Raw genomic sequence first — 27037 nt, forward strand, 5'->3', positions numbered from 1 at the left:
AATAAGAGAAATCTAACCTCTTTCTAGTCTTCTTTATAACTGTCTCCAAAGTGGCAGAGGTGAGTGGAAGCTGTGGTTCCATCAATCCCAGAGGCCAGGACTACAGAGGTGATGGAAACTTTTAGTGTTGAATGAAAAATATTACTCAGAAATTCTGTGATCTCTCCAGATGGACCATGTGCTCACAACCCAAGCTGAATCCATGGAAAGGATGAGCAATGTAACAGAATTCATTTTGCTGGGCTTGACCCAGAATCCAGAACTGCAGAAATTCTTATTTGCTGTGTTGTTAATCACCTACTTGATCACACTGGCAGGTAACCTGCTCATCTCCGTCACCATCTTCATCAGCCCAGCCCTGGGTTCTCCCATGTACTTTTTCCTGTCCTACTTGTCTATTATAGATGGTTTCTACTCTTCTTCCATAGCACCCAAAATGATCTATGACCTGATCTCTGAGAAGAACACCATCTCCTTCAATGGCTGCATGACTCAGCTCTTTGCAGAACATTTCTTCGCTGGAGCTGAGATCATCTTGTTAATTGTCATGGCCTATGACCGCTATGTAGCCATCTGTAAGCCCTTGCATTACATGACCATCATGAGCCGACCTGTCTGTGGTTTCTTCGTGGGAATGGCTGGGATTTTAGGCTTTCTTCATGGAGGAATCCAGATTTTGTTCATGGTCCAGTTACCATTCTGTGGCCCCAATGTTATTGACCATTTTATGTGTGATTTAATACCTCTCCTGGAGCTAGCCTGTACAGACACTCGCACTTTGGGGCCCCTGATTGCTGCCAACAGTGGATCACTGTGTTTGCTCATTTTTTCTATGCTGGTTGCTTCTTATGTTGTCATCCTGCACTCACTGAGGACTCATAGCTCTGAAGGGCGTCGCAAAGCCCTGTCTACCTGTGCCTCTCATGTCACCGTTGTCATCTTATTCTTTGTACCTTGTTCATTCCTGTACCTGAGACCCATGACCTCCTTCCCCACTGACAAAGCTGTGACTGTGTTTTGTACGATAGTCTCTCCCATGCTGAACCCTTTAATCTACACCCTCAGAAATGCAGAAGTGAAAAATGTCATGAAGAAACTCTGGGGGCAAATAATGAAAAACAGTGATAAATGAATTTTGTGATTAGAGTCTTTACCTAAAAACATCTAGTAGTGATTTATAGACATTTATTCCCTTTCTTAAATAAATAGAGATTTATTTCCCTGATCAAACTCGGGGCAGTCAATTTTGCTGCCTGGATCAGATTTCTTCAGGAGCACGTATGTCCTGGGCAGGGTCGACATACCCATTAAGACACAGTAGGCATGGTGCCTAGGGCCTACAATAATTTTAGGAGCCCTTGAAATGTTTAATTTCTTTTAAAATAAGAAAACAATGAATGTAATCCAAATCCAACTTGGACTATAGTCATCTTTATATCAATGCAGTTATAAAATATAATTTGTAATATTTTTAATGGAGGAGGAGGGCTCATGAGGACAAAATTACCAGCAGGCCACAGAAGTCATAATGTTGCCCTGATTGGAGGTGTGAAACAGATCAGCGTCAATAGTCCTGAACACTCTTTACACCCAGTGCTACAGCTAGAATGAAGTTTTAGTTTAAAAGACAAAAAGAAACTGCATGTGAAAAAAAGTATTCAACAGCAGGGAGTCTTCAAGTACTTTCATCCAAGTATACTTTTTCTTATCGTAGTAAATTTAAGAGGTTCAGAGATGTTCTCTCATCACAGCAATAAAAATCTCTTTACTTATCACAATCCCACGAAGAGAATACTGGCACACAAAGGTACTTTTGTAGAAATTACATTGCCACCATTTTCTGTAATATACAATTGTCTGCAGAAACAATTGGAAGAAAAATTGGCTGGTGCAAAAGAAATATAATTGATCAAGTCTGCAGAGTTAAGGCAGAAATTACCTGTACATTAAAGTCATGTTTTTTTTAATGTTTATTTATTTTTGAGAGAGAGCACAAGTGAAGGAAGGGAAGAGAAAGAGGGAGATACAGAATCTGAAGTAGGATCCAGGCTCTGAGCTGTCAGTACAGAGCCCGACGCGGGGCTCGAACCCATGAACTATGAGATTATGACCTGAGCCAAAGTCAGACACTTAACTGACTGAGCCACCCAGGTGCCCCTAAAGTTGTGTTTTAGATGTGGACAAAGGAAACGATGACTTTGAACAGCTGTGGCAGGAAATTATCAGTGATATATGAACCAACTTTGTGTAGCGAAACCGAACAACAATGACCACAGATCCAGATTATAGAAAAGAATTCATAACATGTACATAATGAAATTCTAAGAGAGATTCAGAAATAGTCAGATGCTTTGAAATCAAAGATTAAGGGCTTTAGATCAAATAGGCTTGATTTCTCATCTCGTCTGCTGCGTTAATTAGCCTCGTAAATGTAAGCAAGTTACTTCATCTCTCTACTGATTTTTTTGGCCTGTAAAATGGACAAAAAAACATTACATACTTTCTTAAATTGTAAGCATTAAATGATTTCGGTTGAAAAAAAAAAAGAGTCAGCTGAAAATTAGTGAAATTGCTCAGACACGGTTACAGTCTTCAGAGATGTCACCAGCACAGAAAGTATGCCAGGAACTACAGTTGCTCACCAGAGCCCAAGAACATTGCCACTGTCATTCACCAACCATGATCACAGGAGGACCAAACATCTGTACTTCAGCCCCAGCCCCACGTTACTTCAAAATAAGTCATAAATGGCATCCACTTATGAGTAGGGACAGCATAATGGTGAGTTACCATCCCAGCAAGGAAACTAACAGGACCTGTGAGGATCTCTGGACACTAGAAGCTAGCCCACCACCGACTCCCTATTCTGGAATAAAAATGCCCTTAAACATCTCTGCGGTTACAAATAGGGGAGCCGGTTGGACCGATTGTGAGATGCCTGAGCAGAACTTATTTCAAATGCTGTCACTAATGAGGGACCCTGTGCTCTGAAAAAAGGAGAAGGGAGAGCCCAGCAGCAGTGACCAACAGACCTATCTCTGTACAGAGCTTGCGATTCCCAAGGAAGAGCTCAGAAACTTGACCTCAGAAGGTGATTTCACAATCAGGGATTCGAATATCGTGTGATGCTGACATTTCTCATGTTCTCAGAACTTTATATCAGGTCAGATCTCACTCTATATGCAGGCCTTTAAAAAATGTTTTTCCAAAACAAACAAGCAGACTCTTTTTAAAAAATTTATTTATTTTTGAGAGAGAGTATGCGTGAGTGAGAGAGGGGCAGAAAGAGAGGGAGACAAGGAATCCCAAGCAGGCTCCTCACTGCCAGTGCAGAGCCTGATGCGGGGCTCAAACCCACAAACTGTGAGATCATGACCAGAGCTGAAATCAAGAGTCAGACGCTTAACCAACTGAGCCACCCAAGTGCCCCAAAACAACCAGACTCTTAAGAAAACAAAGTGATAGTTTCCAGAAGGGAGATGGGTGGGGTAAGGGTGATACAGGTACGGGGGATAAAAGGTACAAACCTCCAGTTATAAATAAGTCAAGGGGATGAAAAGTACAGCATAGGAATATAATCAATAATATTGCAATACTGTTGTATGGTGACAGATGGTGACCACGCTTACTGTGGTGAGCACTGAGTAATGTACAGAACTGTTGAATCCCTGTTGTATACCTGAAACTAATATAACATTGTATTTCAGTTATTCTTCAATAGTAAATTATAAAAAACAGATGTTTTGCCATAGTTTCCTGTGACTGACCAACTTGTAAATATATGCAAGCAATAGGTATGTTTAAAATGTCAAACTTCTCTTTTAAAGATCTAGCTGTCATTCCCAAGAAAGATGGGATGGAATAGGAACAAGTAAAAATAAGGATAACGATTCTCATGAGGATGATGGTGATGACAGCTTATGTTTGTTGAGCACCTTCTGTGAATAACATCCTGACCTAAGGACTCATTTTATGTTTTGGAGGCAACAAATTTCTGCCATTCTTTCTTTCGTTAATTTATTTTAGCTCTCAAATTGTGGGACTTACCTCTGTTTGAAACATTTCATTATTTGAACACAATGGTGACCCTACCCACAGGATGGTGTGAACAGCAATAGAACAATTCTAGTATATAATTGTGACAGCTTTTTCCATTTTGACTGCTTACTAGGTGCAAAGTGTTTTGTATTCACATTTTGTTATTCAATTCTCACTCTAGCCCAGTAACGGCAATGATTTCCCTGTTTCATGAATTAGGAAACAATGGGTTGGAGAGGGTAATTATATAGCTCAAGATCAATTAGCTAAAATTTGCTTGAATCAGAATTCATATCTAAGCCTGTCTGACCCACAGCCTCTGTGTGTTACCAAACCCATTTTGTATCTCTTTAACATAACCAGACAACAAACTAAAATTTTTATTCTAATATTTGGAATTTTCTTCTTGAAACCATTTGGCCTCCATTGTTTGAACTCATTTGAAAGTGGACTTGCCTTCATAGATAGACCAGGCTGAAAATGTACAAGTCCACAAAGAACCAGCTAAGCACTGGTCAATAATTTGTAACCGCATGAGTGTTTTGATTCCCACATAACAGGAAATTTCTTTGCAATTATTTTTTCCTCCATCTGCAATAGTCTGTACATAAAGGAGTGGCTTGTGGCTTATATAGTAGTACTTTCCTCTAATAAATAAAAAATAGTAAATATGTTTGATATGAATATGTACTCATCCTGCTGTCATCTATTAAAAAAGAAAAACTTCACTGAGGGAAGAAAGTTCAAGAGGTGACAAACTATTTTTTAATTAATTTTACCTGTTACTTTTTACTTTTTATTATGATTGTTATTTTTATTTTGTTTATTTTGAGAGAGAGAGAGAGAGTGTGTGTGTGTGTCTGCAAGAGCAGGGGAAGGGAGAGAGAGAGAGAGTGAAAGAGAATCCCAAGCAGGCTCCGTGGCAGGTCTTGAACTCACAAACCATGAGATCATGACCTGATTTCCCTGTTTCATGAATTGGGAAACAATGGGTTGGAGCCAAAATCAAGAGTGAACGCTCAACCAACTGAGCCACCCAAGGGCCCCAAAATACTACTTTTTTTTTCTTAATGTTTTTATTTATTTTTGAGACAGAGAGAGACAGAGCATGAGCAGGGAAGGGGCAGAGAGAGAGGGAGACATAGAATCGGAAGCAGGCTCCAGGCTCTGAGCCATCAGCACAGAGCCCAATGCGGGGCTCGAACTCACAGACTCTGAGATCATGACCTGAGCCGAAGTCATGACGCTCAGCCGACTGAGCCACCCAGGCGCCCCCTAAATACTACTTTTTTAAGTAGCTTGCCAGTACTAACAATAAGCTGTGGAATAAAATCTCACATGCAGTTCTGTTTTGACGCCACATGGATATTTTCAACAGTACTTAAAATTTGGAAGCTTAAACTAGCTCCAGCCTTTCTTCTTCTGCTGCCCGTTGGCGGGGGCACCATCATTTATTAGACGTCTATCAACCTGTCAGGTGCTGTGGTCTTCACACACATGGTACTTCCACAAGGGCATACACTAAGGATTAAAATGCTTATTCTTGGACATGGAAACCAAGGATCCGAAAAGTTTGTTTAAGATGTCTTATAAGTGAACAAAGAAATCATTTAGCCCCAGAGGGTACCCTTTAGGATGGCAGAGGCTTAACCAAGTTAATAGAAGACTGGAGGGAGGAGGTGGAGGAGGAGGAAAAGCTGATAACCAGGATATCTAGCAAAACACTGATGGCAACTCTCACTGGGTAATGTCTTATAGGTGGATTTACACATGCACGTGTGTGTGTGTGTGCGCGCGTGCACATGTGTGTATTGTTCACCTTTGTTTTCCTACATTCTGAATTTTAAAATAAATATGTATTTGGGGAGAAAGAGGTTTTATCATAGACCCCAAGATGGAGACACCGCTACCTTTGTGAACAAGATTAGTAGTAATTTTGAAATCATATAGAAAACTTCTGGTGATATTTACTCATGTATTTATTCTAGCAAGTTGAAACGTTTTCAAAAATAAGCAGCACTTGTAAGTTGGTTGGGCCATTATTAATCATGACTCAGGCAATAAAAACAAGGGATTTAAAAAAAGTGGGGGGAGCACTTAGATCAGTTCATTATGCTAGTTGGTAATTGTACAAAAAGGTGCTTATCAAATTTCAACTGAAGTAAGTATGCTTTTCTAGAAAGTCTCCTTGAGATAAAATTGTGGCAAATTCGAGAAAACAATAGGCTGTTTTTAGTGACCCTCACCATGGTTTCATATTTATTAGCTAATTGGAATACAGGCTCAATCATACTTTTATTATCTTAACAGCAGAAACGAATAGGTATAAAATTCAAGGTCTCGTTATACCTAGTTTTTTTAATTTTTTTTAACATTTATTTATTGTTGAGAGAGAGAGACAGAGCATGAGCAGGAGAGGGGCAGAGAGAGAGGGAGACACAGAATCTGAAACAGGCTCTGAGCTTTGTGCTGTCAGCATAGAACCCAATGCGGGGCTCAAACCCACAAACCACGAAATCATGACCTGAGCCAAAGTCAGACCTGAGCCACCCAGGCACCCCTCCTTATACCTAATTTTTTAACTAGACTATCAGAATGCGACAAAATGAAAGAAGGCAACATTTATTTTCCCTAAGAACTCGGCAACTGTTATTTTTGTGAGACATAGAGGTTTGAGGGTAAAGCAATAACTATTTTCTAATGAGCTCCTGAATCAGTTCTTGGACACTAATTGTGAATACTTGTAGTAGACAAACTTTCATATTAACTTCTAGTTTCTTTTTTGGTACAAGCATAAAAAGTGGGTATGTTGCAACATGGTGAATTACATACTGTGAAACAAAAGCTTTTTGGAAATTATGAGAGCCTACACTCTTAAAGAATGAAGCCTGAGAAAGGGTCTCGTCAGAGTTCATAAAACCAGGAAAAGAACAGAGCAAACACGGATGTACATTTCAGATTCCAGAACCCCAGCATCCCTTGGAATCTGAAACAGGGAGTTAGGAAAAATAATCACTGGCCAAAAACAAAGTCATCTACTCTAAGCACAGCATTATTTTCACACCTAGTAGAGATAGAAAAGTGAAGGAAGGCAGCCTCTGTATGGAAGATTAGGGAAAGGTTGAGGAACATATAAAATAAAACGTTGTGGGAATATGTGCCAGAAACTGGATTCTGAATTTGACATCGATTTTCTAATTTAATTCTCACAGTAACACTTTAGATATGTATCATCTATGTCTTTATTTTAAAGACAGGCATCAGAGGCTGCTAGATGTTTGGTCACTTTCTCAAGGTCGTGCCACAAGTAAGCACGGGAAATAGGACAGAAACTCAGGTTGATCTGTCTCCAGAGCGAAGGTCTTCTAGAACAGCAGCTATGCCAGGGATGTCATACAGGGTGATAAGAAGGAAGAGAAGCCTGCCTGGATGCATACAGACTGCTAGCCACAGCTAAGCAAGAAGTTATTTGCCTTACGTTGTATTTTGCCTCACATTGCTACAGGTCCATTATCACACAGACTGGAATGACATACCATGGATCGCCAGTGAAAGAGCTGAATGATGGACCAAAAACAACCGATTTGGGGTATTGGCTTAGGTACTTCACAGCCGGATAACCTTGATTAACCAATCACATCAAGAGACAAAGTTTCTTCATTTCTAAAACAGGGATAATAATGATTCATGCCACATACGTCTTATACCGTTGTTTTATAACCAAACTATGCAATTCAAGTAAAAAGACTAAACCATAAAAGTCTATGAAGATGAACAGATAGACATAACGGAATAAGGTGATATTCAGTAGTCAAAACGAGTTTTGGTTTGTTACACTTACAGAAATAAAGTCATTTCTACTTCCTGCTTTACCACTCATTACATACATGTAGTTTCTTAATGAAGAGCTTTCTCATGGCATTTTTTACGTCTTCATTTCTCAGGGTGTAAATGAGTGGATTCAGCATAGGTGTCAGAATACCATAAAATACTGCCATGTTTTTGTCCATGGACAAAGTAGACGATGGCCGCATGTAAATAAATACACAAGGCACAAAGAACAGGGCGACAACAGTGAAGTGGGCCCCACAGGTGGAGAGGGCTTTGCGCCTCCCCTCGGCACCGTGGCACCTCAAGGAACGCAGGATGACAATGTAGGAGGCAGCCAGCATGAGGAAGTTCAACAGGCAGATCACACCACTGTTGGCCACCACCAGGACGCCAATGACATATGTGTCGGTGCAGGCGAGCTCCAGCAAGGGGTACAGGTCGCAGACAAAGTGATTGATCACGTTAGGCCCACAGAAGGGCAGCTGAAGGACCAGGAGGAGCTGAACCAGTGAATGCAGGAAGCCCCCCAGCCAAGCCACCCCCACCAGCAGGGCACAGAGATGCTTGGTCATGGTGGTCGTGTAGTGCAGAGGCTCGCAGATGGCCACGTAGCGGTCATAGGCCATGACCGTGAGCAGAATAATCTCAACACCTCCCAAGAAATGGGCCCCAAAGAGCTGAGCCATGCAACCCTCAAAAGAGATGGCTCTCCCCTCACACAAGGAGTCCGCAATGAGTTTAGGGGCCATAGAGGAAGAATAACAGGTATCAATAAAGGACAGATTGGCCAAGAAAAAATACATGGGGGAAGCCAGGGTGGGACTGGAGGTAATGGTGACCACAATGAGCATGTTGCCACACACGGTGACCACATAGATGATCAAAAAAACCACAAAGAGGACTCTCTGTATCTCTGGCTTCTGTGAGAGTCCCAGCATGAAAAACTCTGTGATATTGTGTGGCATTTCCATATAGCCCAAGGACAATGAGAATGCAGGTACGGTATTGCCTATAAAGTCAAGAGGAAAACACAACCATAAGAGAACTAATTACAGGGTGGGGGAAGGTGCTACCAGATTTTCTTCAGACACACTCGCTTCCCTTTGTCCCTCTTAACTCTTTCCATTCCAATATTTTTGGATCAATTCACTTTGTTAACCACAAAATATGAGCATATGTCTATTGTTGACTTTTGCATCACTGGGCAGTAGATTTCTAAGTTCTTACGTGAAAACAACTAAATATTAGTTTCATTACTGCTAAAACCGAACATTTGGCAGACCTTGATTTTCCACTAGAGTATGCCTCTGACAATTTTCAGGATGGTTCCACATAGATGCAATGGCACCTGAGAAAACCATGAACATTTAGGATCTCCTGAAAACTCTGCATGTTTAGTCCACATCCTTTGAATTCAGTCTTTCTTCTTGAACTTTTCAATGAAGCTTGCTACACTTTCTGTCAGTGTTTCTGATGGCAACACAAACCGATGTAAAACAGAAGCAAATCTGAGACAAGCTGATCGGCTGCAGCTGAAGACCTCCCCGACTTCCTGGTTCTTTCCCTGCTCACCCCCTCCCACTCAGAACCCATGCTGTGGGCAGCATCACGTCCAGGAAGCCAAACTTCAATTACTCTTGCCCCCTTGCTTTACACGTTTTATATGCTTCTGGTTTTGCTCTCCCTGGGCTCAGTGAAATCCTTCTAGTTAAAAGCTACTAGTCCTTCCGCATCTGTAGGAAGGACTTCCTTTAAAGTAAAAGTTTGTTGAGCATCTGTGGAAGATTCTATTAAGTAATGAGTATCTGCCTATTCATTAAAGGAAGCTCCAGGGGCAGGAAGAACAGATGCTCCCTCTTAACCAGCTACAAGGTAGAATATTCCTACTCACCCTTTCTTCTCTTAGTGATAGTAAGAAAATGCCTATGCCTACCCTGGTTTTAAACAAAAACCTGGGGCACCTGGGTGGCTCAGTCAGTTAAGCGTCCAACTTTGCCTTAGGTCATGATCTTGTGGTTCGTGGGTTTGAGCCCCGCATAGGGCTCTGTGCTGACAGCTCAGATCCTGGAGCCTGCTTCCAATTCTGTGTCTCCCTCTCTCTCTGACCCTCACCCCCCACTCATTCTCTCTCTCTCTCTTTCTCTCTCTCTCTCAAAAATAAACATTTATAAAAATTTTTAAACAAAAAATTGACACTAAGCCTACCCACCAGCAATCTATTACTTTCCTGGAAACATAGGCCTCCTTAAAGTAGCTAAATCTTCCAACTTGATGTTTCCAACCTGATGTTCAGTATGATAAGAATTAAGGGAGAACGTTTAAGTGTCAGAGGAAGAGACACCCAGATATAAGAGATATAAGAAATACTGGGGAGAAGATTCCTGGGTTGATCAGGAAGCTGCCCCCTCCTTTTCTCTCTCCCAGTCTTAGTTCAAGAAGGCAAAGTTGCTTCTGTAAGTGACGAGTCCAATGGGGACCTTTTCAGAGTAAAACATGATGGCCAAGAACACAGACAGGGGTGATAAGAGCAAATCCCTGGGTCGCATGCAGTTTTTGCCAAGCACGTTCCTAAGTGCTTTACGTATATCAGCTCGTTTAATCCTCACATTATCCCCTTGAAGTAGACTGCTGTTTTCATCCCCCTTTTGCAGAGGAAGAAAGTGAAACACATATGAGCAACCCACAGAAGCATGTTCAGCTAGGAAGTGGCCGAGGTGGGGCTTGCACCCAGGCAGTCTTGCTACAGATGCTGTGGGCTTCACTGCACTATACTGTCGCGTAAGCTTATCTGGGTGTGAATCCTTCCTCTGCCTTCCTCTGTGAACAACTTCTCAAAGCCTCAATCTTCTTATTTATACAATGAAAATGGGGGCGCCTGGGTGGCTCAGTCAGTTAAGTGTCCGACTTTGGCTCAGGTGATGATCTCACAGTTTGCGGGTTCGAAGCCCGTGTCAGGCTCTGTGCTGACAGCTCAGAGCCTGGAGCCTGCCTTGGATTCTCTGTCTCCCTCTCTCTCTGCCCCTCCTCCACTCAGGCGCGCTCTCTCTCTCTCTCTCTCTCTCTCTCTCTCTCTCTTAAAAATAAACATTTTAAAAATTTAATAAATAGATAAAAATAAAATGAAAACAAAAGAACTGCTATACCTTGAGGTTGCAGAGAGCAGTAAATGATAACGGGGCATGCCGGGTGTCTGTACAGAGCCTGGATGCAATATACATTCAATAAATGGCATCTCTAAAATCACCATCATTAACACCATGGACAACAAACTCATTATGTGGCTTAAATACCCAAGGACCTAAGTGGATACGTTCAAAACTAAATTAGTTGTATTGAATATAGCTAATTATATTCAAAACTATAATATTATAAATATTTTAAAAATGAGCTAATACTGATCCCCATACAGAGCACAATAGAGAAAATGCAAATTGGTATGAATAGCACAGAATTCAGCCCAAAAATAAAAATGTTAAGCTGATTCATCTCTGCAATTTGTGGGAATACAAAATAAATTATTTGTTAAAAAGCTAGCCAGAAAAAAAAAAAGTTTCCTGTTTGAGTTATCCATGAGAAACAAAATTATTATGTGGAAAGTAATGAGAATTTTAGTAAAATTATCCCACCACAGTTTTGAGTTGCATTTTTCTTTAGTTTTCAAAAACAGATTACAGAAAACTTACATTGACTGGATCTGAGGACAACAACAGGTCTCCAGGTGTTGTGTTGTGCTTTGTTTTTACCTCCTAACATCACAGAAAGGTGGATCTGGAAGAGTTCTTAAAGGATCATCCAGATCAGCTCCAATGTATCATCCCAAATTTCACTGTTTCATGTGATTAAACTGCTGGATGAGATTAGAATGTTTTAAACATTGAGGCAAAGCACAGACAAAGCAGGTGCTATCAATTACCGAAACTCATCTGAGCTGAAGGTTTCTTTTTTTTAATGTTTATTTATTTTTGAGACGCGGGGGTGGGGCAGGGGGAAAGGCAGAGGATCTGAAGCGGGCTCTGAGCTGACAGCATAGAGCCAGATGCGGGGCTTGAACTCACAAGCTGTGACATCATGACCTGAGCCAAAGTCAGACACTCAACCAACTGAGCCACCCAGGCGCCCCTGAAGGTTTCTTAGAATAGTACGAAGTGAAAACACAAATGTCGGTCATTCATTTACAAGAAGCTGGAATTGTTTTGTCATCCATTTCCCTTTTGTCTGCTTAAGAACCTGATGGGATTTAAAATCATCGTTTCCAATTCTCTATTTTAAAGACGGTGGATTTCAGACTCAGAGAGATCTTAGATATAGATGCACTGAGCCAAGGTCACATGGGTGACCCGTGACAGAGGTGTGGCTGGAACCCAGGTCACACATCACCCCAGCCTATGCCCTTTCCAATGCAACCACCACTTTCCATTGTCTGCCTTCTTTAGACAGAGTAACCGGTTCGTTAGCTCTGCTTTCTGCTAAGGATATTCACCAGCACAGTCTCTGAGAAAAGCTTTTTCCTTCCACTGGACAGGGTTTTTATAAGGGAATTGGGAGTGACAGCACAGGGACAGTCAGTGCCATGTGCTTTCTGCCTCTCTAGGGGAGACTAATTCTCCCTCATGGGGATCACTCACTGGAGTTTGTGCCTCGTTCACAGGTCAGAACAACGTTGACACCATCATTTAATTAGTCCCCTGACTACAATTTCGGTCTCACAAGGAAGTGGCTTCTATTGTGCCTCTTACAAGTGCCCAGTATCTTTCTAGTGTCTCAACAGAGAAACTATGAATTGTCAGGAGGAAAGGGGAGTTAGGATATTTCAGGAACTGACACTGGAGGGTCAGCGTCTTTAGAGAAATTGCTGGCTGAACAACACCAACAAGAATCAACAGCATTTATTGAGCATCTTCCGTGCTCAGAAGGGGGGGCCTTTCATCTCCTCCCTTAAAGCTGAGAGAAGAGTATCACTGTCCTTCATCCATTCCTCTCCTGCGTGGTGTGCCAAAAGACCAAAATGACATGAATCAGAATTGTACCTCTGCCATTTCAATCATTCAATAAGGATTTTTTTCCAGGCCCACTTAATAAAAGATAGTACTTTGCTAAATGTCAGGAGTACCCTGGTGAGTGAGACAGACACAGTCCTTGGCAGCATGGAACTTATATTTACATGGAACAGTAGCCTCCCCCAAAACAAAGCAGGGGCATAAACAAATAGAATCACCAAATCAAAATCAAATAAATGGAACTGTTGGGTTCATTTTATATATTTTTAATGCTGATAAATACTGACAGAGATGCACATGTAGAATACTTAACTGACGTGTGGGGCAAGTTTTCCTCCATAACATTTTGTAAACGTTTACCTTCCCAGCACCCTTGCCTGCTCGGCATGTGCTCAGCAATTGCCCAGGGCTGAATGAATCCTATTCTAAGCCTTCCCCCAACCAGTTTCCTGAAAGTTTCTATCAAGAGTCACAACACAGGGAGAATTTAGTCCACTATAAATCTATGTCACCACCTTCGAAAGGCTTATCAACATCACCCAGGGATCCTACTCTATTTCTGTAATTGACACATTTTTCCAATTCTCCTCAAGGACCATTTAAAACCTTCACCTTTGGGGCACCCGGGTGGCTCAGTGGGTTAAGTATCTGACCCTTGATCTCAGCTCAGGTCATGATCTCGTGATTCATGAGTTTGAGCCCTGCAACAAGCTCATTGCTGACAGTGTGGAGGCTGCTTGGGATTATCTCTCCCTCTCTCCCCCTGTTCATGGGGGGGAGGGGGGGGGGGCGCGGCCACACATGCACACACACTCTCTCCCTCTCTCAAAATAAATAAATAAACTTTAAATAAATAAAACAAGGGGCACCTGGGTGGCTCAGTCGGTTAAGTGTCCAACTTCAGCTCAGGTCATGATCTCAGGGTTCGTGGGTTCAAGCCCCGCGTTGGGCTCTGTGCTGACAGCTAAGAGCCTGGGGCCTGCTTCAGATTCTGTGTCTCCCTCTCCCTCTTCCCCTCCCCTGCTCAACCTCTGTCTCTCTCTCTCAAAAATAAACATTAAAAAAATTTTTAATAAAACCTTCACTTTCTTCAAAACTCCCTTCCCCAGCTTCCAATCTCTACTCTTGTTTTAAGTCAAGAACTCCCTGGGTCTTGTCTCTTAGAGCTACATTGCAGTCCATGAACTTCTTTCCTTCCTTTCCTCTGCTCTCCTTCACAGCAGCGGGAGCTGCATCATTCTGGACGGCCCCTCCCACTTTCCCTCACCAGTGTTTCACCCGGTAAGTCTCTTGCACATCGACTCTGTCTTAGCTTCTGCTTCTCAGAGAACTAGGACTGATGTGGAACATATAAAGACCTCTTACAAATCAATAAGATAAAAGCAACCACATGAGACTGGAACAGCGCTTTTGCAAAGGAGCTATCCAGTGGTCAGTAAACATCTTAGGGAGTAGGGTTCCCCTCTTTTATCACCTGACAAATAGGACACAGAAGCACAATAAAATACCACTGCAATGCTTCCCCTACGTGCCTAAAATTAAAAGGACAGTCAATACTGAGTGTTTGTTGTCAATATGGAGGAACCAGTATCTCTCATATGCTGCTGGTGAACATGTAGAATAGTTTTCCAAAGTATACATTGGATAAACATAAATATACACATAACCTATGACCCAGAAGCCCTATTCCTAGGTATAAACCCAAGAGAAAGTTATGTAGCCATACGCCGGAAGATACATCACCAAGAATGTCAAGAGACCTATTGGTAACAGCATAAAAGTGTTAACAACTCAAATGTCCATGATTAACAGAATGTATAAAAAAAGGTTGGTATAATTTTTGTTACTTTAAAGTAGAATCTTTTTAATTTTAGAGGAACTCTTTTAATAAATAATAATTAGATAAGTGTGTTTTCAAATAAACATTTAAAATTGAAGAATAAAAAAAAAAAAAGGTTGGTATATTTATATAATGGACTAACAGAATGAAAGTAGGTGAATGGCAGACATAAGAACAGGAATCTCACAAACACAATGGTGAGCCAAAGAATTTAGACACAAAAGATTATATTCAGTATGATTGCATTTATTTAAAATGTCAAATAGGCCAATCTAGAGACAGGTACATAGGTGGTAAATGTAAAAAGTATAAAGAAAAGCAAAGAAGGGGCGCCTGGGTGGCTCAGTCGTTAAGCTTCCGACTTTGGCTCAGATCATGATCTCACGGTCTGTGAGTTCGGGGCCCACGTCAGACTCTGTGCTGACAGCTCAGAGCCTGGAGCCTGTTTCGGATTCTGTGTCTCCCTCTCTCTCTGACCGTCCCCCATTCATGCTCTGTCTGTCTCAAAAATAAATAAACATTTTTAAAAAATTAAAAAAAAAAGAAAAGAAGTTTTATCATAAAAGTCACATTAGTGTTGACCTTCAAGGGAAGAGAAAGAGGTAGGATTGGAAAGAGACATAAGGGATCCTGGAGAGTTAAAAATCTACTTCTGAACTGCTTCACGGTTACATAGGTATTCCACTTTATAATGTAAAGATTTTCTTTGTCTTGGCTTTTTGTTTGATTATGATGTGTCTCAGGTGGATTTCTTTTTTTTTTTTTTAATATTTATTTTTCAGAGAGAGAGAGAGAGAGAGAGAGAGAGAGGATACACGCAGGGGAGGGGCAGAGAGAGAGAAGGAGACACAGAATCCGAAGCAGGCTCCAGGCTCTGAGCTGTCAGCATAGAGCCCGACGCGGGACTCAAACTCATGAACACAAACTCAACTTCTTATGAGAATATGAGAGAATATGAGATCCTACTTCTAAGCTGTGTTAGTCGGCTTAGCCGACTAAGCCACCCAGGCGTCCCTCAGGTGGTTTTCTTTAAGGTCATCCAGTTTGAGACTTGCTGAGCTTTCTGAACCTATCAGTTTATATATGTCACCAAATTTTTTTAAATGTATTGCTAAACCATATTGTCTCTCCTCTTTTTCTGAGACTCTAATAATATGGATGTTAGACATTTTGGTATTGTCTCACAAGCCCTGAGACTCTATCCAATATTTTTTATCTTTTTTTTTCTCTCTGTGGTTCAGACTAGATAATTTCTGTCAATCTACCTTCAAGCTCACCTTTCTTTTATATTTCTACTGTGCCACTGAGCCCAGCCAGAGATTTTTTTTTATTCTGGCCACTGAATCTTTTGGTTCTCCATTTTCAATTTCGTTCTTTTTTATAATATCCATTTCTTTGCTGACACTTTCTATCTTTCCATCTGTTTCCAGTATGCCTGCCCTTACTTATAGGTTATGATTATAATGGTTAAAGTCTTTGAAAATTCCAACATCTGTATCATTGCCTCTGCTGGTCATATTTTTCCCTTGGCAGGTTGAGATTTCTGCTTCTCCATATACTGGGCAAATTCAGCTTGTATCCTGGATATTTTGAATATCATGTAATGATACTCTATCTTTTTTAAATTGAGAATGTTGCATTTTTTAATTTTAGCAGGCAGTTAACCTTGCTAGTTTCAGGTCCCAATTTCTAACCCATCTTCTGTGGGCTGTGGTTCCAATGTCAGTTCAGTTACCAAATCCGTTGCAGTGTTCTTCAGCTCTGTCCCACATGTACGCCACCCAGTGGCCAGTCTGGGACTCGAGTAGTGGTCTGTCCTGTAATGCTGGTCTCAAAGACCTTGGTATGCTGCTTGAGTTCAGATCCACGCGTTTGCAGCTTCAAGGCAGAGAGCCCTGGAATTCATACACAACTTAATGAGAGGACTGTCTTGGGCCCTTCCTCTCCTTGATCTTCCTGGTGCCTTTGGCCCTGGAAATTTGGCTTTAGTTTTTTTTTTCACCGTGCTACACACTTCCCACAACAGAGTCGGTGTCAATGGCCAAGATTCAGGAGGAGAGAGAGAATAAAAAGGATTTGTTCCAGGCACCTGAGATCACAGCTCCAATGGCCAAATAAAAAGTTTCACTCCATGAGAGTTTAAGGCACCTGTCACACCACCATTATTACCCTTGTTACTGCTTCTCTGCCATCGGATTGTCTGGGGTCCAGGAGAGTAAAAAACAGAAGACAAAAAAAAACAAAACAAAAAAGAAGAAGATGGAAAAAGAAAAGGAAAGTATCCACCCCTTCACTCTCTAGCCCACTTGTCTGACCAACAAGAGAAGAGGTTCTCTTGGAGCTCTTCCCACATGTACCCAATGTAGGCGGCAATGAGTTATCAATAAAATGCAGCCCTCAAACAGAATATGGGGGTCACCTGACCAGAGGACCCAAAAGGTTCAAGTTCTAAGACATACAAATGGAAAGCAAAGCCATCCCACAGTAACGAGTGACCAGGAGAAAGCACTTTACCGTGTGGATTAGAGAGAATCAAAGCCTCCCGGATGATATACTGGATAGTGACTTCAGATTTTAAATAAATCTGGGCAAGTTCATATCAGAGATTGACAATAAGGATGTTGATAACAAGAAGCTCACAAGCAGGAAACACAAAATAAAACGTGCAGAGGAAGATCAGTAGATAGTAAAGCACTGTGCATTTTGGCAAGATCATACTTGAAAGCAGAATGATACGGATTTAAATTCCAGCTCACTCTTGGCTAAGTAAATCAGCCCCTGTGAATACATTTTCTTCATTTTTAAAAATAAAAGCATGTCAACTTCTTATGAGAATATGACATCCTACTTCTAAGCTGATGCACCAAACCAATGCTCAATTATTTGTGCGTGCGCATGTGTGTGCGTGTGTGGTCACATGTACACAACGTTTAGATATTTATTGCATAATTTCACAACATACTATAGTTACGTTCATTTTACTATAAACCTATTCTGTGCACTTTCAGGATTTGAATTCAGTAATTCCTAATTGTATTTGCTGCATTCTCATAGTCCCAAGCTATAGATTATTTCTGGTATTGTTCCAAAACCAACTCATCCCTTCATGGACCCCAATGATGCCCAGAAGGCCCCTGCTTTGGCTCTTCCCTCAGAGCCAAAGAAGCAAACAGGGACTCTCAGAGAAAGGTCATTCAACTGTTGCTATCCAAGATGCCGCTTCAAAACTACTTATGGCATAAAAGATTTGGACCACTGTCTAAGAATCCACACGGCAGATAGAGAATATAGATTAGGCTGTGAGGACAATGTCCATCTCAGGGGCAACTGAAGACTGCTCAGCCCCTCCCAGTGTCCCCCAGAGTCAGTCTGTGCCTTGTGGTCTTCTGTCCAGGACCCACCCAGTGGAGCAGCCTCTGTCTGGAACATGCCAGATAAAGCTGGTCTTGACCTTTTTTCTGCTGTGGACTCCTGGCAATTTTGTAAGTGTATCAAAATGGGAGGGGGAACATGGGTGGCTCAGTTGGTTAAGCGTCCAACTCTTGATTTCAGGTCAGGTCATGATCTCATGGTTCATGGGTTTGAGCACAGAGCCTGCTTGGGATTCTCTGTCTCCCTCTCTCTCTGCCCTTCCCCCACTCAAGTTCTAACTCTCTCTCTCTCAAAATAAATAAACATTTTTAAAAACGGCAGAATGTTTTTAAATGGAATAAAATCACATTAAACTCCATTTCAGTAAAATTTCAAAAAAAAAATTGTAGATAGAATCAGGCATAGGTGAACCATCAGTAACTACTCTGATCAATGTTCTGATGTGCGGAGTTGGAGGGCCAGGGGTCATACTTTTCACTCCAACAAGGGGTCCTACTCATCACAGACTCTTACTAGCCCAGGCTGATGAAGGCTCCATCTCAGACAAAGGTGAGGGAGAGGTGGTGTTTCCATGTTCTGCAATGCAGTGTAAACTGTTTAAAAGAAATTGAAGTTGTGTATAATAATTTGTCTGGCCAGTATCACAGGACATGGATAGACTAGACGTAATTTCAAACATTCAAATCAGTTTTATTCTGGAAATTTTTAATAGTCTCTCAGCTCTCATCATGAAAATATGAACTTTCACTGAGAATGACTCGTTATTTCTTTCCTTACTGTACCTGTATCTTCTATCCACAATTGCTCATTTTTTCCATAGGTTTTTCATGGCATTTTTCACCTCTGCGTTCCTCAGTGTATAAATCAGGGGGTTGAACATGGGTGTCAAAATACAATAAAACACAGCCACTATTTTGTCCATGGACAAAGTAGACGATGGCCGCATGTAAATAAATATACAAGGCACAAAGAACAGGGCAACAACAGTGAAGTGGGCCCCACAGGTGGAGAGGGCTTTGCGCCTCCCCTCGGCACCGTGGCACCTCAAGGAACGCAGGATGACAATGTAGGAGGCAGCCAGCATGAGGAAGTTCAACAGGCAGATCACACCACTGTTGGCCACCACCAGGACGCCAATGACATATGTGTCGGTGCAGGCGAGCTCCAGCAAGGGGTACAGGTCGCAGACAAAGTGATTGATCACGTTAGGCCCACAGAAGGGCAGCTGAAGGACCAGGAGGAGCTGAACCAGTGAATGCAGGAAGCCCCCCAGCCAAGCCACCCCCACCAGCAGGGCACAGAGATGCTTGGTCATGGTGGTCGTGTAGTGCAGAGGCTCGCAGATGGCCACGTAGCGGTCATAGGCCATGACCGTGAGCAGAATGATTTCAGTTCCTCCCAATAAATGGGCAACAAAGAATTGAATCAGACAGCCCTCAAAAGAGATGGTTCTCCCCTCATACAAGGAGTCTGCAATGAGTTTGGGGGTCATACATGAGGAATAGCAAGTATCAATAAAGGACAAACATGAGAGGAAAAAGTACATAGGGGAGCCCAAGGTGGGACTGAAGATAATGGTGATCATGATAAGTAGGTTGCCCCCAACAGAGACAAGGTAGACAATCAGAAAGAACACAAACAAAACTCTCTGCACTTCAGAGTTTTGCGAGAGTCCCAGCATGAAAAATTCCGTGATGTTTCGTGGACTATCCATGAATCCATGAGCAAGGACTTGGGTGAAAAGAGATTTCCCAAGAAAAATGTATTACTACCTCTTTCAAGAAATTTTTTCAAGTTGGGGGAAATCAGTGTTTGTGGAATAGCATTATCCCAAATCCTGAATCCCAAAGAAAGAACGTGTTAATAATGAAAATCATTTTCTGCATTTCTAATTAATAATTTTGACAGAGTACAAAGTTAAATAGCAGATAAAATAAACAACTCCCGAAATATTACCTCTCTTGCATTTTAACCGATAAGTATGAATTCTGTTTTCTGACTGAAAATATCTTCATGGAAGTTTTTTTGTGATAAAAGGATAATATAAATTTTAGTTCACTGAAAATAACCACTTCTGGGAAAATAATCCCTCTAATTTTTTTTTTTTTTTTACAGTTGCTTTTTTGGAGCTACACTTCCAACTCCCATTTGTACTCCTCAATGCACATGGGCACTGACTTCCTCATCTCAAGCCCAGCTCAGCTCTTGGCATTTTCTCCGCCACCCGCTACAAACACGGGAGTGAGTCATCCTTGACTTCTCCCTTCACTAGTCCACCTCATAATTGCAAAATTAGTCACCACACCTTATCAAGTCTTGTTCTTTACTGGGGGGAATAAGTTTAGGAATTTCCTGAGCTTGCACCCATGGGTTAACAAGGTTTAGGATGAAAGCATCCAAGATTAGGTAAACAGGGCGAAAGCACCCCCAGTTTAGAACAAAGGCATAGGATTAGGAAGCCATGAGATGAAAGCATCCAAGATTAGGAAAACTGGGCGAAAGCACCCCCAACATAGTACAGAAGCAGAAAGCTGCTGTCACAGGAGGGAAGGACCAGTATAGGTAAACACGTAAACAGGGCTATAGACCACAGCAGAGGGAAGCTGCCCAGAGGGGAGCTAATTAGCAAAAGAAAGGTGCCTTGTTGACCCTGAGGTAGCATGCTCTATCTGTCTTATCCCTGAGGCAAGATAAGATAACCGTAGGCAGTGCCTAGTGCCTGCTTTAAACAGCCATCTGCCCAGAGCCAGGATTTTGTTTTGTATTGACCCACATCCCTAACACCAGGTATCTTCGAAACCTCCTTTCTCTAACACACGAGTTAATGTTCATGGATTCATTGTCTTTTTCTGCACATCCATCACGTGTGTAAGCCTTCTGACACTAATAAAAACAGAGCAAGGACCCTTACTCGGGGTTCTTGTCCACTCCGCGACATTAGCCTCTCTCTCAATTCTACATCTGCTCTCTTGCTGGACAAGACAGAACTCCAGACTCAGAGTCTGGAACACCTTAACATTCATCTATCCATTCATTCATTCATTCATTCATTCATTTACTTATTTATTTCAGAAACATTTTGAGCGCCTATCATGTCCCAACCATAGTTCTCAGCACTAGACTGAGATCAATTAGCAAAATAATCTGATGGTTGCTCCAACAAGGTCATCCCTCTCTCCTGCCTCATATCTCATGCAGACACCTGCTCAATCATCCACACTGCATCTAGTATTGCACATAAAATTCAATCATTCAGTCATACCCTCCAGTGGCTCCTTTTTACCTTCAAGATAAAAATCTAAGCATTTTAGTCTCATTACAAGTCCCTGGATCTTACCGCCCTTCCATGTCATCCATCCCTGTCCACTACCATGTGCTTTAACCATATGAAACTACTCTAAATCCCCTGATCGAGTCATGCTCACTAACACCTCATTGTCATCCGCATGCTATTCCTCCAATCTTTCCCAATTTTCCTGGCTTACTCCCATACATCCTCCGAAAATAGGCTCAGCTATTATCTCCACAAGGAAGATGGCCTCTTCCCCCAACCCAGGCTAGATTATAAGGACTTTCACTGTATTCCTACAGCACCCAGATTGCATCTCTACCCTAGCTCTTTGCACGCACTATGTTGTATTGGTCTCCCTCCACCTTCCCACCCTACACTTAGAGTATCTTGAAAGAAGATTCTTTGTGTCTACTGTCATTATTGCCAGACCTAGAACGGTAGTCAATGACTATGTGTTGAATGAATAAAAAAAACAAAACCAAATAATATAGGAAACTTACAATACCTGGATCTAAGGAGGTCGATAGCTTCTTATCAGAATTACTTACATTCTAACATGGTAAATTAACAGAACCAATAGTATTCTTATAACATGTCATCTGGTCCGTCCTTCTGCATCATCTGGTCCTCCTTCCGCTGCTCTGAATGATGCGTATGTTGAATGCCCAGATAGGATTAAAGAAAGTTCCTGCAGGGGAAAAAAAAAAATGTTTCATAATCTCTTCTCTGATTTGGAAAATTCCCACAATCCTATGTGACCTGAGTTCAAAAGCCAAATAAGGAATTTTATCCATTTATGAACTATAGAGTACCTTTTTTCTTGCTAAAAAGCTATTAAGGATGGGGTTTTTTATATAAGCTGGTGCAAAGATCTTTGACTTTCAGATGCTAACATTTTGACCTAGAAGTATTAAAGAGCAAACCAACTCACAGAAGTTAGGTTGTGGGAGACTGAACACAGATCCCAGTCTGTGGGAGTCTTTAACTCCCCAGTCTGTCCTTCTCTCCTATACCATTGTGTCCTTCAAAACCCAGATTACTCAGACACGAAGCAGACAAAAGGAACAGAAGGAAAGACAAAGTTGCTAGCTCCAGGTTTTTGCCTAAGCTTGGTATCAGTGGATCTTCTTAGAAAAAGGAGGGGAAAGTAATTACAAACATAACCTATGGTGATGAGACAGAGTTTAGAAAATATTTAAAGGAGGAGAAAAAATTATTGAGTAGTACCATCCAAAAACAAAAACTTACTAACTTTCTAATGTATTTTTCTTTCATCCTTTCTTCCATCTATAGATGTTTATATATTATCACACCATAACACATATCACACCACATGTTTATATATTATCCTGATCAATATAACTTAAATATTTCCCATATCATTATAATGCACTGTTTTTAATGATTGCCTATTATTCTGTCAAGTAGATGTATCTAATAACAAGTCCACTTTTTTTTCTAATACCACAGAAAACTTAATCATGCACTAAGTCATCTCGAGGTCCCTAAGATAATTTCTCAGATGTATATACTAAACAGTGAGGTATAGATATTATAAAGACTTTTGATATCTCTCACCAAAAAGACAGTCCCCAATTTACATAACTAACACCAAAATGGAGGTTACCTCTTTCACCCTAGCTAGTGATGGATATCAGGATTTATTTTTGGCTAAATTTCATCTGACTTTTTAAAATTTATATTTGTTTGACCACGGCTAATGTTGAACAACTTCCCATGTTTTACTATCCAATATACTTCTCCCTTTCAGAAATTGTTAAAGCTATAAAGAGTAATTTAGAGGGAACTGAGAAGTCACTTGTGGATGATCAGTGTTTCTCAATCTCAGTCTCTTAGATGCCAGCTCTTGAGGGTTCTTGTCAAAGAAGTTGTTGGAACTGGTAGAGAAAATTTTATGTTCCTATAATTGGTCCCTTTGAATGTAAAACTCAGTGCTTTATTATGTACCATACTGTTTCATCATTACATGAGGCAGAAAAATACCTTCATAGATGATAAAATTAAGTATCAATGAATTTTCTTCTACATACTATCCCAGGGCTCTAAGTGGTAGAACAGAATGTGAGCACATAAAATTAAATGTCAGTGAATTTTCTTTTCGTACATACTATCCTAGGGCTGTGGGTGGTAGAAAATAGAATTTGACCGCAGCCAGGCCTGACCCCAAACCTACACACTGTTCATTGCACCATTCTATGAACATTAGTCAAACCTCCTGAGAGTTTCTAGCTGCTTTCTTTCCTAAGTAGCACAACAGGAGTCAGGAAGTCTGGGTTCTAGTGCTGACTCTTCCATAAGGTAACTGTGAGACTTTTGGAAACTCACATCATCTTCCTGAGCCGTAGTATTCTCCCCTGTCAAGTGAGGAGAGCTGGAGGTGAGGAACAGTGCTGTCAGCTGTAACTGGCTGAGCCTGTTAGCAAACGTAACTTTTCCCTTGCCATCTGTGAGCCGCTGCTCTCCCTTTACAACCTCCCCATAATCTGACACTTCCTAATGATGTGAACTCGAGCTGGTCTTTAACCTCTTTACACTTCATTTCCTCTTCTGTGTGTTATCTAGAACAATAAAATCCATGTTCACTTTTTCCCCAGCTATCCCCACAGAAATGCTCCTCAGGGACCTCTGTGGTCCGGATCACTCCTTTAAGGCCCTGCCCACCAACCCACTGATTCTGGCCTGTGCATCTCCAAGATTAGTTATCTCAGCAGTGACAAGTCTGAAAGGAGTCTAAACATTCTGCATGCACCTTCAAAGACGAGCTACTATCCCATGAAGGAACTCTTACATTCAAATTATTTGTGAGCCATATAAATTTGGAGTACATCCTCAGGTCCCTGGATTCACAGCAGGCTTAAGGGTCCACGCACTCATTCATTCAATCAACAAGTGTTATGTCAGGTATATTAGGCTGGTGGCTGAGGAAGCAAATGAAGCAAGCTTGGTCCCCATTCTCACAGAGTGTATGGTATCCAGATAAATTTGCCCAAGGAATTCTATGAACATGAAGAAGAGCCCCACCCTAACTTGAATGTAATTTAGGGTGGAAACCGCCCTCAGTTGTCACAATGCTACCTACAGTTCCCTCACACCACACACTGTCAGTCTCACACTGCACAGATAAGCTTAACGTTCACCTGGGCCCCTTGCCACCCACGACCTCATGGCCCCTTGCTGGTAGCGCTCAGGCCTCCCCACCATCCGCCCCATCCTGCCCTGCCACTGATATATGCCTCTGCTCCATGACTTTCCGCACCCCAGCCCAGCCTTCCTGACCTTGGATCCCTGTATTTCAAGTTCAGCAATGTCCTTCTAGATATCTAAGCTCCAGTCCTGACATCTAAATTATTGATTAGGGCTTGTAAATTTCAACACACTGGCCAGTGCTGATGCTTCCATTCCCCAACCATAATTGCGAGATTTGTGAGCAGAGAAAGTCACATGAAATCAAAAGAGTTACTTTTGCAGAAGGCTGCAGAACCTCAGAAGAAAATGCCGTACAATTGCCAGGTAAACCCACGGATCCTCACGGATAAGGGTGACTGAAAATATATTTTTATTAAAAAGAAGCTGAGTCTTTCTAGGAAAGAGCTTGAGAACACTCCATGTTATGAGTCTTATAGTCTTATGAATAAAAAGGGTTGCCAGAAGACAGGTGAAGAAATCACGTAAAATACATTTATTGCGAGAGGGGAAAATGGGTGACGGGCATTGAGGAGGGCACTTGTTGGGATGAGCAGTGGGTGTTATATGGAAGCCAATTTGACAATAAATTATATTTAAAAAAAGAAATTTATTGCAATTCTAAATGGGTGGGGGACTCATGACACAAGATTGAGACATTCTGGGTCTGGGTCTGATGGCATGTTCTTAATGCTACTGGATCCTGAGAGTCTGAAATTGCCATCAAACAAACCGTGGAGGTCTCAGCTCCTCCACTCAGCCACAGTGAGCCTCAGTTTCTTCATTTCTAAAACAGTGATGTCAATACTTCATCTGAAGGGTGTTGAGAAGTCAGATAAGAAAGTAAATGAACAGACTGTGGACACTATAAAGCTCCAGGGAAAAAATGTAAGTTGTTATTATTTAACAAGTTGTTAATACAACAAATAATACAACAAAAATACAACAAAAAATACAACAAATAATAACAAGTTGTTATTATTTGTAAGGCTTTTTTTCTCAATTCAGACCCAAATACCAAGAATAAGTAGGATTTTGGAAAGTTTCATCAAAATTCAGAAAAGAGAAGGATGAAATTAGGAGCATTACCAAAAATCAAGTGGGTTATTTCATTGTCTCTTTACATAGAAAACAATAGAAAATTTGAATTTATCAGAAAATAAATCAACACTGAGAAAACTTACTTGTACAGCCAAGGTGAAGTACTTGAATAATGTACAATTTATTATTTTGCTTGGACCTTTCCTCTAGAAAAAATCAGGAGGATTTAAAATTTCTGAAATGCCTGTTGAAATTTTGGATTCCACCGGTAAGAGCAGATCCCGACATGCCACATTTTGCAACCACCATAGCACTGAACTCACCTAAAGTGGCTCCTAAGTCCCTGATGGCTCTCTGGGGTCAGAGTGGGGAGGAGGGTGACAGGGTGAAATGGCTGCTCCATCCCCTAGATGATCCTCTAATGCCCTGATGTCAGGTCTTTTGGATGAAATCAAAAACTCTATGTCCCAACCATATTGGGACCACTTAAATCCTATCGTCCTTCTTGCTCTGAAAACTGGAACAAGTTGCAAGTGACTTCCCTGAGTGTCTGAGCTGGAGAGTTGGCTCCTGGAAGAGACCAACTCTCTCCTCCCAGCCAGCTGGAAGTAGCTGGCACTGGACCAGGAATTTAAACACCATAGTCCTGTGAGACCCTGTCTCAGAGGCTAACCAGGTCTACTGACATGGCCCAGAGCCAAGGTGGGGAAACAGAGAGAAGTGGACAAAGTTTGTCACAAATGTTGAAACTCTGGATCCAGATTTTCAAGCCTTCCAAGGACATACTTGGCTACCACAGGTAACCAAGGACAAATAGGTCACCACACTATCTTGGGTGCCAGCAGGAAGTCACTCCTCTCAAGTTCTCTGCCTCAGGTTTTCCCCTTTGGGAAAATTACTTAACCCTAAGTCTTCTCTACCTCAGTTTTCTCTTCTGTAAAATGGAGCTGATAATAGTGTCCAGCTGGGCATGCAATATACAGCATGGTGACTAGGATTAACAGTACTGTATTATATACTTCAAAGTTGCCAAGAGAGTAAATCTTAAGTGTTATCACGATACACACACACACACACAAAAAAATGGTAATTATGTGAGGGCATGGAGGTGTTAACTAATCTTATTGGGGTCATCACTTCTCAACATATACATATATCAAATCATCACATACTGTACGTGGTACACCTTAAACTTACATGCGTCATATGTCAATAATCTCTCAGGAAAGCTGGAAAAAAAGAGTGCCCACCTCATAAGGCCAAGACGAGGATAAAATGAGTTCACTTATAAATGCTTAGGACAATGCCTGGCACGTAGTATGCAAGCATGTGCTGTGTAGGTGTTGGTATCACTACTACTGTTATTGCCACCATCATTATCATTGCCAAGGTCACTATCCCCTGACATTGTGCATCTAGCCA

The 27037-nt window shown here is 41.5% G+C and overlaps 3 protein-coding genes across 3 annotated transcripts; 1 reads left to right on the forward strand and 2 right to left on the reverse strand.

Moving 5' to 3' along the window:
- The first annotated feature begins 196 nt into the window (after positions 1 to 196).
- On the forward strand, positions 197 to 1132 carry LOC132662482 (olfactory receptor 4C45-like). Its single transcript, XM_060607933.3, has one exon. The coding sequence runs from the start codon at positions 203 to 205 to the stop codon at positions 1130 to 1132; it is 930 nt and encodes a 309-aa protein (XP_060463916.2). The 5' UTR covers positions 197 to 202.
- A 6775-nt stretch (positions 1133 to 7907) lies between these two features.
- On the reverse strand, positions 7908 to 8843 carry LOC132660672 (olfactory receptor 4C3). Its single transcript, XM_060604462.3, has one exon. The coding sequence runs from the start codon at positions 8838 to 8840 to the stop codon at positions 7908 to 7910; it is 933 nt and encodes a 310-aa protein (XP_060460445.3). The 5' UTR covers positions 8841 to 8843.
- Positions 8844 to 18883: 10040 nt separating this feature from the next.
- Positions 18884 to 19792, reverse strand: LOC132662481 (olfactory receptor 4C3D). Its single transcript, XM_060607932.2, has one exon. It carries the CDS (start codon positions 19790 to 19792, stop codon positions 18884 to 18886), a length of 909 nt encoding a protein of 302 aa, XP_060463915.2.
- Positions 19793 to 27037: the final 7245 nt, after the last annotated feature.

Source organism: Panthera onca, chromosome D1 (genome assembly GCF_046562875.1).
Source record: "Panthera onca isolate mPanOnc1 chromosome D1, mPanOnc1 haplotype 2, whole genome shotgun sequence".
NCBI lineage: Eukaryota > Metazoa > Chordata > Mammalia > Carnivora > Felidae > Panthera > Panthera onca.

Bases quoted from the DNA above. Each gene is read 5' to 3' on its own strand.
- LOC132662482 (XM_060607933.3), top strand. From the start codon at position 203: ATGGAAAGGATGAGCAATGTAACAGAATTCATTTTGCTGGGCTTGACC.
- LOC132660672 (XM_060604462.3), bottom strand. From the start codon at position 8,840: ATGGAAATGCCACACAATATCACAGAGTTTTTCATGCTGGGACTCTCA.
- LOC132662481 (XM_060607932.2), bottom strand. From the start codon at position 19,792: ATGGATAGTCCACGAAACATCACGGAATTTTTCATGCTGGGACTCTCG.